The sequence below is a fragment of the Phyllobates terribilis genome, unplaced genomic scaffold (genome assembly GCF_046119375.1).
Source record: "Phyllobates terribilis strain yellow unplaced genomic scaffold, ASM4611937v1 Scaffold_3__8_contigs__length_932513732, whole genome shotgun sequence".
NCBI lineage: Eukaryota > Metazoa > Chordata > Amphibia > Anura > Dendrobatidae > Phyllobates > Phyllobates terribilis.
The window spans coordinates 713,573,344-713,586,042 of record NW_027362763.1 but is presented as its reverse complement, the minus strand read 5'-3'; the positions used below and the strand labels follow the sequence as shown (position 1 = coordinate 713,586,042).

The following is a 12,699-nucleotide window of genomic DNA, read 5'->3' as shown; positions in this document are numbered from 1 at the left end:
AGGTCATTGATCATCTGCAGCCTTCACATGCCGGCCTCTTTCATTTGGATGGAATGTTAACACTGCAGTCGATCATTGGCTGCAGAAGTGACAAAACATCCCCAACCCCCCTCCTCATCAGATACTGATACTAGGGGAGACAGGACAAAAAGCAATTCCGCTTTCGAGAGGTTTTCAGTAGACAAACCACATTGGGATGGAGAACCCAGTTAATACTGCGCCAACATTTTCTGAAGGTTAATAAGGAAATATTAAAACCACCAAAAAAATACTATTTTTTTTGCACCATTTTTTCATTTTGGTGTGTTTTTGTAAAAATGCAGCATTGCTCTAGGGGAGGCGGTGGCTTTAGAAATTTCCAATCCATTTGTTTGCAAAGGTTTTTTCTACAGGACAAGAAAATGTTATTTAAAAAAAAAATTAAAGAAAAAAATTAAAAAAAAATGTGAAGATGGTAAATTAATTTTAAGAACAGAAAATTTACTTTCCTCCACCACTCAAAAAAAAAATTCTGACTGTAATATTAACTCTGTTGGATAAACTAGAATTTCTGATCTCTTTTTTCCAGTTAAATACTCGAAAATGGCAGATCAAATGCAAATGAGGACAGGGTTGGTAGATAAAAAAATACAAAAAAAAAAAAAAAAAAAAAAAAAAGGGACATAAAATTACCTTTTAGCTGCTGATGCCAATGTATCTTTCTTAGCAACTGATGCAGAGAGCGCTGGCTTTCTGGTTCCAGCACCGCCATTGGCTATACAAGGTATAGAGTGGGCTTCACGAAGCGTGGGTGGACCTAGAAAAAAAAAAAAAGTTTATTTAATTAGAGGTTTTTTTTTTGTTTTTTTTTAAAGCCCCACCCCTTATTATTGGCCACGCCTTCAAAGATACAGTATTTACAATTTTAGAACATTAATGGAATCTCTGAACAAAATTTATTTTAAAAAAAAGCACAACATTAAGACAATGGCTTATATTTTACATGATAAACTTTGGGATTATTTGTGGAAAATATTGGAACTATTAGTAATTCTTTAATTTAACCTCACCATGGCTATGACCAGACTACGGGTAATTTAATCATTACAGCTCTTAATTTACCGTCAGGCTTTGATCTGCGCTGACACCTTCATTACAAAAGAGACTTTTGTTCAACCAAGGGGAAAAAAAAAAAACACATTGAAAGGAATCAATGCAGGATCCAAAGCAAACATCTCCTGCCAAACAAGGGATAAATCACCTGGAATGGCATGTCTCCTCCACAAGGCACATTGCACCCGTCTGCCAGTGTCACATCATGTGTCAATTACCGGGGTAAACAGTCTGAAAAATGGACGCTTTATCTTTTTGGCCTGAGCTTAGACAACCAGATGTGAAATGAATAGAAAATGAGAGCCAGTGTTTGGGGAGGAGGATGGGAGCCAAATGTGTGGGAGATCAAAGAGAAAACACATTTATTATTTTAAGTAATGGATTCAGGTGCCAGTTATTAAAATAAAAAAAAAGAGAAACATTTTTTATAATATATATAGTACATTTTAAAACTGGATGGGAGAGTTTGTTTTAAAGTGAATCCGTCTGCAGGATTTTGGCATTTAATCTGAAAGCAGTATAATATAGGGCAAGAGCCCGATTCCAGGGATATGTCACGTATAAAGCTGTGTGTTGTAATTTCAATACAATTAGTGTTTTATCAGCAGGAGATTATCTCTGCCTGGCTAGGTCTCACATGCCAGCTAGTCTGTATAACTCGGCCCTCACTACTGATTGGCTGCTTCCGGTGTACACTGTAAGCAAGCTGCCAATCAGGTGTGTGGGTGGGGTTATACACAGCCTGGTAAGCCTTCCTTCTGCTACACCTAGATCAGGGAAAACAGGGATTCTATTAAAACTACAGCAAGCCGTCCAGTAAGTGATACATTCCCCTTTAACAGGGTTATTCTGCCCCTGCTCTCTGCATGTTTTTTTCTATATAATCAGACAGATACACATTAAAGCAAATACCTTTAAAAGAAAGCATAAGGCTGCATTCACATTTTGTGAATGGTTCTTTGTAAGTGGTGAAAAGTTGTTTTCACTGCAGTTTAGTGAAATTTCAGACGTGATGCAGTTTTGAGACCATTTCAGAGAAAAAGAAAAAAAAAAAGAAAAAAAGCAGAAATGTGAACACAGCCTCATGTGGCAAATTTATTGCCGAAATTAGAGACTGAATTCAGTCAGCACATAGACTTTTTGCAATTATGGTTTTTGACGACGAGGAAGGTTGCAGAAATTTCTACTACACATCAGTATAAAAATTTTCCCTCAAAAGGGGTTGTTCAATGCATTGATGTGGGATTAAAAATCATTTTTGCATATGGGGTTTCAATTTGGCCCCATGTGTGTATTTTATAGCCTCTGTGTTGTACTGTTTATTACTGACTGCAGAATGAGCCAACTGAGAATCCATCAGTGAGCTGGTTCTGAGGGTTTGACTGTAGAGTTTATAAATTTAATATCTTTTTCTGAGCTCCTCTTAGTTGTTTTATGACTGCAGACTACATCAACGTTGAATGTGCAGGGAGATAAAGAAACTGAATAAGCTAAACTGTGCAAAATGTTTAATGAAAGCAAATTGCAAAAGTTAGTTTTAGCCATTTAAGGGGTGAAAAAAAAAAAGGTCTAAAACTGGACCTACAAAAAAACACATTAGATGGCTTTCAGCCGGGGAGGAGGGCGGCGAGCCGGGGAGGCCCCAATAGACATTAGATGGTGGGCTGAACCCTCGACATCGGCAGGTTTGATCAACTAAAATGTATATATGTTGATCTTTAGAATGGTGGTGAAAATTCAAGGGCTGCAGAATATATCCCGATTGTAAAGCAATAATAAGACCTCGGTACACCATATCACTACAGACAAAGCACGTGGGGAGCGAGGAGCTGAATCTGATCGGCTGCAGTCACTGCTGTTTACTCCATGTGACTTCTCCACATAAGTCTTTTCTGCGCAGTCTATGACTTTTTATAGAGTAGATTTCCCATCCAGACATTAGATCCCGGAGGAAATCGGGTCTATTTTGGTTCAGTCCAGGTTTCCTCTTCCTCTCCAGCTCAAACAGGAAAGAAATATTACAGATGCTGTTGTTTTTAAATCAGTACATGATCTAAAAATGTGTAGATACATTAATGAATTTTACACTTTAAGGGGGTGTCCACTACATAGGTCAACAACAACAGGCTGATGGGGGTCTGATAACCCAAGCACCCCCACTGATCAGCTGTTACCAGCTCTGTTGGCATCTAGATGTAAACAATGAAAGGAGCTGGAACAGCCCCACTCTATACACCAAGTAGTGGCAACTCCAGATTACTCAGCTCCTTATCTTTGTGAGATAAATTTGGTTTCCCGAAATAATCAAACTTTCTCGGTCTTATGAATCAGCCAAAAGGAGCTCAGAAAAAGCCAGGTTACAAACTTCCCCATCAGACCGTCATCGTGAGCTCACTGATGGATTCTCAGTTAACTCAGTATGCAACCAGCAATAGACCCTTACAAGAAAGAAGCTATGAAAGTTACATAGTTCAACACTTAATGAAAACCAATTGCAAAGATTATTTTTAGCACCAAATACATGCATCATTAGTGATTCCTTTATTTAAAGTAGGAATTTTTTTTTTTTTTTTGCGAGTGCTACATTAACTCCTTACACTCTGAAAAGCTGGAGAAAAAAAACATGCCTCATCAGATTAGATCATATAGTAAGTCTGGTATCCTTCCCCCGTAAACAGCGCCACTCTTGTCCATAGACAGTGTCAGGTATAGCAGCTCAGTCCCATTTACCAGGCACAGCCCATGGACAGAAGTGGCGCGGTGTCTGAGAAAGTCATGACCGTAGCAATTACCTTTACTCAGAGGGGCTTTTCTGACAGTTGCCACTTGATCCTCGGAGTTGGCCAGGCGTCGGAGCACATCGGCCAGGGCAGCTTTAAGCACCGTGATTTCATCTTCCTGCTGCTGAACTCGCAGCTCCAGGGCAGACAGGCGATCCTGCACGTCGGAGGTACTTGCCGCAGAGATGCTGTCATCTGTGCAAGAAAGAAGAGGAGACTTTTTTTTAGCTTACTGAAAGGGTTTGCTCTCTTGTATTTTTATTTTTGGTGAATATTTTACAGTAAATTCAATATCTACAGAATTTCAATTTTATTAATTTTTTTCTACAATTTTTGTTGCAGATTTTCACACCCATCAATGTATAAAAGTGACGCAACAAACAAATTTATGGCTTGATGGGGTGGAATCTGAGTTTAGGCAATAAACTTTACATATCACTGTATGGATCAAATATATTTGCAATTTACATAATTCAAAAATAATGCAGTGAAGATTTTTTACATTTACCTACACAGTATGGCGCCACCTGGTGTTCAAAGCATATAGCAGTGTGCACGTCCACCTAATAAGCCAAGTACTGGTGGTAACACATGCTCCATCACGCGCCCCACAGTCAAGTCTCTGCATAGTTATCCCCTCTATGCACTAAGCAGCCAATAGAAATTGCTTTCCCCCCTAGAAGCTACTTCTATTGGCTGCTATGCAGCTACCAGTGACCCCTGAGCAGAGACCTGGCTGCAGAGACAGAAAGAGCACGTGCGACCACCAGCTCCTTATTAGGTGGATGTGCACATTGCACTTTGAGGTGGAACCATATTAACCCGTCCTGGATCATTATATGAATGTGACATCCAAAAATGGACAAAGCCTTTCAACCATCTGCAGCTAGACCATACATGGGTTTGGCCCACAGGCCAGAGATTGACGTGACACCAAAACCACCACCCATACGTGGGGCCCACTAGGCGGCGCGGAGGGCCACGTGGGGCCCACTAGGCGGCGCGGAGGGCCACGTGGGGCCCACTAGGCGGCGCGGAGGGCCACGTGGGGCCCACTAGGCGGCGCGGAGGGCCACGTGGGGCCCACTAGGCGGCGCGGAGGGCCACGTGGCGCCCACTAGGCGGCGCGGAGGGCCACGTGGCCAAACATGACTCTGTGCGCACATACATATTAAGTGTTTTTTTTTTGTTTTTTTTTTGAGGGGGTCAAAAAAAAAAAAAAGTTTTGTAGTGGAAACCAGCTCAGTAAATGCTCATTTTATGGGGAAATTTGGATTTTGTGAGGCCACTTTTCCAAAATGATTCAAAAACGTTTCAGAGTTTTTTTCCAACCAGGGACCGCACTTTCATCCACCAAACTAAAAAAAAAAAACAAAAAAAAAAACAACCTTATAAGAACAGCATAGTGGATTTCCCATAGAAATGAATAAAGAATAGTTAACCAAGCGTTTGAGAAGGATATTTAGTAGACCCGCTCCAAAATTTTCCACAAAATCTGTGCGCATATATCCTTATCCATCAGGTCGTTCCACCATCTCAACCACCCAAATGTATTAGTATCCAGCTGCGTCCATACAGGTACTTCTGTATCCATACAAAAGACCCCAATATGCAGATCTATACACACGCCAATATATTAATATACCGTGGTTATATTTAACGGCACAAGACAATCCAGCGACAGCTTTTTATAGCTGCAATGCGATCATTATACCGATTACTCATTTACAGCACATCGCAATCATTAACTTAAAGTATCTCCTGGCAAAGACACACGGCCTCGAAATCGACGAGACGACTGAAGGAGAAGAAGGATTTTGCAGGGAATCCAAGAATCTGCTTGGCCACTTAAGACACAGATTAGCAGACGAGACTTGGCGCAGTCAGGACTATTCTTCAGGAGGTAGAAGGGGGGGGAATTACGGCTTCTGCGTCCAGACTGGCCTGACTCAACTTCTGCAAGTCAAATTAATGCACTTAGTTTGTTTTATTATACATTTAGGAAATAATGGAAAAGCGAGAAGGATGAATGATGGCCGCACGGTTCCATGTTTGGGGTGGAGGTGGCAATCTAAGACCATCCAAAATAATAACTGAGCCACTTTTCACATGATAACAATTAAAGGGCCATGATTCAATAAGATTATATTTCCTATAATGGGACCCCCACCGATCAGGAGAACACGCGTCTCAGTGGATGGTGTGCATGAGCGACTACGACACAGACAAACAGCGTTTGCACATGCTCACAACGACTTCATTCCCTTTGAGCTCCTCTGGATACATAAGGGTTTCAGGAGAAGGACCCCCAGCGATTATACATTTCTCATCTAACCTGTGGACAGGTGATCAAGGTCTATGGAATAACCCCTTTAAAGGACCCTTTGGATGACCAGCTATATTGTTATCCCAAAAGATCTAATCGGATGGTTTGAGTCTACCAGAGTGAGCACCGCTGCCTGTCAACAGGCCTCCGCTCTCGCTCGTAAAAAGGGGTCCAGAGCAGATATTTGCATCTCCTTGCCTATACAGCAGCATACATCCACCACCAACTCACTAAAATGCAGCAAACTAGTTGACTGTTAATGTTGGAATAATTTTAGGTTCACGTTACATTTTGGATGAATATAGATTCATCAAAGTGCCCAGAAATGTTGTCCAGCAGCCTTTCGATAAATAGGTTGACTGAGGTTTGCAAAAACCCAACAGCAGGAAAATGAAATAAAATAAAGCATGGGTCACCTGCTGGTCCGAAGTTGCCAGTTGGGCGATCTCCACCGGTCTTGTCCTCCTGCAGATCGCATTTGGCAAGTTTTGAAAAGTCTTGGACGCACCCTTTATAAACATTAACTAAAATTGAAAATTCTCGTTTTTTGCTAATTTTATCTAGCACTGAAAAGTATTTAACTTTGCAAATCAGTTTTTGCAGTGCAGAAATCGTGCCATGGGTATCAAGAATTGGTACGGAAGTGCTGCCTAATTCCGGTTTGGAGGAGTTACTGCTGATGGCACAGTGCTGGATACAGGCGATATGGTACTGTATATGGCGAGCACACTCTTAAGGCGCGTGTCCCTCCACTGCCTGGGATCGTAAGGATAAGAGCCAAATGTTAGAGGAGCCTGTCTCCTCCATACATCTCTGACCTAGTCTCCCGGTACATACCTGCACGCAACCTCCGCTTCCCACAATCGCATACAAGATTTCTCCCGTGCATCCCCCCTACTGTGGAACTCTACCCCAACATAGACTCTCGCCTACTTTGGAAACCCTCAAAAGGAAACTGAAGACCCACCTCTATCGACAAGTCTACAACCTGCAGTAACCACCGCTCCACCATACCGCTGCATGACCAGCTCTACCCTCACCTACTGTATCCTCACTCATCCCTTGTAGACTGAAGCCTCGGGGGCAGGGTCCTCGCTCCTCCTGTACCAGTCGGAAACTTGTATTTAAGATTAATTGTACTTTTTATTATGTATACTCCTTTTCACATGTAAAGCACCGAGGAATAAATGGCGCTATAATAAAATAATAATGAGCGTTTGATCATTGAAGCCCCACTTTTACAGAAATCAGGGACCTTCTTGAGCAGAGCTTATGCACTACTGATCAGAATAGCTCCATAAGAAATATGGAAATGGCAGAAAGAACGCTCGCTACCTCTAGATCTGTATTTTAGGGTGCATTTCTTAGAGCAGCTTCCTGGTGAGGAGTTTTAATGAAAGGGGTTATTTTCTCTATCTTGTCCAGAAAACTAATTTCTGCATTCTTTTTTTTAGCAAAATTGAGTAGTTCCCAGTTCTGTACTCCGCTATAGCCAAGGGAGTCTACAAATCGGGTCATCACTCTGGGAGGACTGTCCACGTGTAATGCTTTATGTCACCTGTGGCGTTGCTGTAGCGAATCTGATCACTTGCTTTTGGATCTCCTCACAGATCACACCTGATCTATGTAGGTATGAGTAGGGCATTTTAGTAATCATCTTGTCGGATGATCCTCCTTACAAGTAGTGATTGTCCGAAGCAGACAACCCCTTCAAGAGAGGAAAGCAATGGGCACAATAGTTCAACTGTAGAACCTTAATTCCAGCATCGCCCTTTGAGAAGCATCTCGCCACCCAGCAGAACATTTCAAGAAAAAATAAACCAAATGAAACGCACACAATTCCCCCGAGAGGTCTCGGACAAGGTCACTGGAGCAGGAAAAGGTTCAGTCAAGATATCCGTGTTGGTTAATTGGTGGAAAATGTCTTCCACGCAGCAGACGCAGTTACAGAAAGCCATTCATGTAGCTTGTGCTGCAGCTGTACTAACCATCGACGCGACTTACGTCTTCCACGCTGGAGATTTAGCCAAGCTGCCAAAGTAAAGAGAACCTTTACGGGTGAAGACAAAGTATATAGAGGAATTATCTTCACATAGTCCCAATTAGAGCAGCGCAGCTGCAGATTTTCAGCCTAGGTATGTTAATATAATGTATGTGTATTTAACACCAAATTAAAAATATACAGAGCTTCTGCGTGGAGAAAATTGAATAGGAACCTCATCCGAGCTGCCAGGCCGCATGGTGCACTTGTCGAAAAGCTCGACTGATGCAAATCCAGGATTGTAATTTATCAGATTATTGGGGGGGTCAGACACTGGGCACCCCCTTGATCAGCTGTTAGCAGGTCCTGAAAGTGTATGGAGTTGGGACAATATAGCTCCATACACTTACTGGTGGAAGTTCTATGGTACTGGAGCTCAGCCATCAATAGGATAATTCTGGTCACCACCTTTAAGGACTGCACATTTCCTTTAGTCACATGGCAGAACACTTGCTAACTTTTACAGAGGTCTTTTCAGGAGTCAATAGGGAGGGAGTTTCCCTCAAGCCACAGTCCCCTTTATTTTACAGCACATGCTCTCTGGACACCCGTGTCCGTGAATGTACGACCGTGCTACCCCGGACATTTGCCAACTCTTCAAGAGGAGGTCTGACCTTTTTCGGGAGACTTAGTAAGACCACATCATCCCTTTCTTGTTAGTAGCTCTTGGAGGGGTTATTTAGTGGGTGCAACTGAACCCACCTGCACAATGCTATTTGGGTACCCTACAATCCAGTCTACAGTAATCTGGGCATCTGTCAACGGTTTACTACAGAGCTTCATGTGACGTTAAGGTTGCTTAGTTATTAAGATTAGTAAAAAGACAAAAAAAAAAAATAAAAAAAATCAAGCAACCTGTAATCATAGCAGGTTCCGGTGATGTAGAGGAAGTCAGCGTAAAACCATTTCCAACTGGGCCATAGACTATAATGGTGCATCATTTTCGAGCTTTTACAACTACTGGAAGCAGACACTTAGACTTAGTAGATCATGTCTGAGTGTCCGCCTCCTGTAGGCGTATATGCCCAAAAATGATGCACGACGGCACATACATTTAAAACACGCTTTGTGGGGGGCCACCAAACGGGTGCCAGAACGCAATGTAAGAGAACCCTAACCCATCTGACAATCTAAAAGGTTTAGGGTGGGGAAAGATCCTAGCAACACCAGACCGGTGCACTGTAATGGGGTCAGACATGCATCGTCCCCACAGGGTTAGTCCGAGATGCTCTCTCCTGTGTAGGAACAGTTCTTCACACTACGTCTATGACACTATGACAATGCACAACAGTCGCACTACACCATGGAAAGTGAAGTTTTCACAAACATGATGTGACCTGCGCTATGTAAGAGCAGCCACCGAAACTCCAGTTATCAAGTTGTCTAGATCATGGTTTTTACCATATTTAAGTCCTTTAGTTTAGTGACTGGCAGGAGGTCTTGTGGTGAGACCCCAATAATCAGACACCATTAACCATCCTGTAAGTGTCTAGTGCTTGAAAAATCTATTCTCCATTAAAGCGTTATTGCCACATTCACATTTTTCCCAAAGCGCAGTAAATGTATACTTATTGTTAATATAAAGATTAGCCCAAAGTGTCTTTTTCCATCTCTTTCTGCATCTGTGCATCCATGTTCACATAACTGAATGGGCGGATTTATGCTCATCTGAAAACTATATTTATTTCTTAGCAGCTCCTTGCTTCTCCTCAATGCTGCAGGCCCCCGCCCCTCTCCTGTGCTCCTGACTAGCCCCAAGTTGTCATTGAACGAAACTACATGTAGGATTCACAATTTTAAAGGGAATCAATCTACATTGTCTACCTCTAAACAGGCACAGTGGTGGCAAACATGATTATAAACCAGCTCCGCATGCAGCCAGAGCTGGATTATGATTGAAGTATCTCGGCCTGTGGGACAAACGTTAAGCTCAAGGTGTCCGGGACCGCCCACATGACTCTTCTAGGTTAATTAACATACACCATGCACGGCTTTCTTCCCTGCAGCGTAAAGGATAAAGTTAAGCTATAGTTTAGACATCGGCATCTTTATAAACCGATCACTGTTGGGCAATATGCCAGGGTGGCGAAGTGGGGACAAAACTTTTGTGATTAGGGCTAATTATTTATCACAGCTGGCCTGCAGTCCTATGTAAAGCCATACTGTAGGTTATAGTGTGTCTGGAGTTGCACTTAGACACAGACCAGGAATATCTCCATGAAGAAGACTTCTCTATAATGTAAACACGTTCTGCTTTCTCACAGGTATGGATATCATGGATATATTGGGGCCTCCGACCACAGAGCTTGTGCAGACTCAACTCATTCTTTTCTCAGAGTCCCACACATAATAAACTATTTGAAGTTTTCCAGCAAAAGAATGTAACAAAGGAAGGTGCGAGGAGAGGACAAGCCCCGACACTTACTGGCATTCTCCTCTCCGAGCAGGCCTGGTTGCGATGGCTTTGTGCATCAGCCTGCATGAGTAATGAGCCAGGTACTGCTTTATTTAGGTGGTTTTCAAACAACAGGGATCCTGGGAAATGATGGCTCCATAGACCATATATAATCAATGACATAAAGAATCATCGTGTTCTGCTAGTAAACAACTCAGCTCCCTGCAGAACGCATGCTCGGTATGGTACTTTTATAGTGTTGTCCTTGGATTTTTTCCCCTATACCTAGTTGAAGTATATATCACAAGGGAACGCAACTCGTACAGCGGTAAGAACATCCAAATAACAGCCCACAAGCATCCACGGAGCCAGCGATGTAAACTTATCGACCTAGGATCTCCGATAGTTTCAGTGGAAGGAGAAGCTGAAATTGAAAACTGCTATAAACATGGCAAGACATCTCCAGGGATATAGTATAACAGTAAGGACCAAAAATACATGAAAAGCTTAGAATTATTCTGGTCACCCTACATGCAGGAGGAAGGGGCGGCAGCCAGCGAGGTCACGTCATAGCGGGGGGGGGGGGGGGGGGGAGGGGGGAGAGAGGCAGCCAGCGAGGTCACGTCATAGCGGGGGGAGGAAGAGAGGCAGCCAGCGAGGTCACGTCAGTACTTCTTTGAATCCTTATCAAGGTAAGGATGTGTCTTCTGATCAGGTACAGGCATGAATTAATCATCAACCGAAATACAAGTACAAGAGAAAAAAATGGGAAACCTGCAAAATGGATTCAGGCCAACAGGTAAGCAGTTTCCATGACAACGGTCAAATTTTAAGCAAATTGGGTGTTGGTGCTAGAATATATAGAAATGGTCAAAACACAATGGCAGCAACGCATTCATGGTCTCCATTATCACAAGATGATTCTCCCATATACAAATATCATCTATGTACACAATAAGTGTCTGATCCACCACCAGAACAGTGTGTGCAACAACACATCCAATCCACACAGGCATAGAAAAGAAACCATAGATGTCCATAAATTAATTTGTGTAATCATGAGAAATGACACAGGAAAAAAATATTGAATATATGAAAGCGGAGCAAAAAGCCATAGAAAGTCACGACACCAGCTGAAATCTATCAGTAATTAGAAAACATTCCTGCCACTTAGTGAAAAGGTGGTTCAACTGATGGCCTATAAAAAGTTGTCTCATTACAAAGGCGCCACACAAGAAACATCTCATGATGGGTAAAACCAGTGACCTGTCTCAAGACCTTAGCAACCTTATTGTTGCAAAACATACTGAAGGCATTGGTTACAGAAGAATTTCTAAACTGACTACTCCAGTGTGCACTGCTGGGGCTATAATACAGAAGTGGAAATTACATTTCATCATAAACCGACCACAACTGGGTGCTCCCTGCAAGATTTCAGACAGAGGAGTAAAAAGAATTTTCAGTAGAGTTGTCCATGAGCCAAGAACCACCTGTGGAGAGCTACAGGAAGACCTGGCATCAGCAGGTACAGTTATTTCAAAGAAAACTGTAAGTAATGTACTGAACCTCCATGGCCTGCATGCACGCTCACCACGCATGACTCCATTGCTGAACAAAAAAGCATGTTCAAGCATGTTTAAAGTTTGCGCAACAACATTTAGACAAGTCTGAAATTCTGGGAGAATATAGGCTGGTCAGGTGAGACGAAAATTCAACTCTTTGGATGCCATAATACACACCATGTTTGGAGGCCAAAAGGCACTGCATATCACCCCAAAAACACCATACCAACAGTGAAGTTCGAAGATGGGAACATAATGCTGTGGGGCTGCTTTTCAGCATACGGCACTGGCAAACTTCATATGATTGAAGGAAGGATGAATGGACAAATGTACCGAGACATTCTTGATAAAAATCTGCTGCTATCTACCAGGATGATGAAGATGAAACAAGGGTGGACATTTCAGCAAGAGAATGATTCAAACACACAGCCAAGGAAACTCTCAATTGGTTTCAGAGAAAGAAAATAAAGCTGCTAGAATGGCCTAGCCAATCTGACCTGAAT

The 12,699-nt window shown here is 42.5% G+C and overlaps 1 protein-coding gene across 8 annotated transcripts in view; it reads right to left on the bottom strand.

Annotated features, from left to right (window-relative positions):
• EML4 (EMAP like 4) overlaps window positions 1–12,699 on the bottom strand; it is a 123,225-nt gene that overhangs the window by 56,909 nt on the left and 53,617 nt on the right. For 7 of the 8 annotated variants that reach the window (XM_073672021.1, XM_073672022.1, XM_073672026.1 and 4 more), the window contains exons 2-3: window positions 3,885–4,067; window positions 673–796 (exon numbers count right to left, since the gene is read on the bottom strand). In XM_073672021.1, the coding sequence (XP_073528122.1) occupies window positions 673–796; window positions 3,885–4,067 (307 nt within the window). Of the gene's footprint in view, window positions 1–672; window positions 797–3,884; window positions 4,070–12,699 lie in introns of all 8 variants that reach the window. The other variant, XM_073672029.1, reaches the window with a different exon arrangement.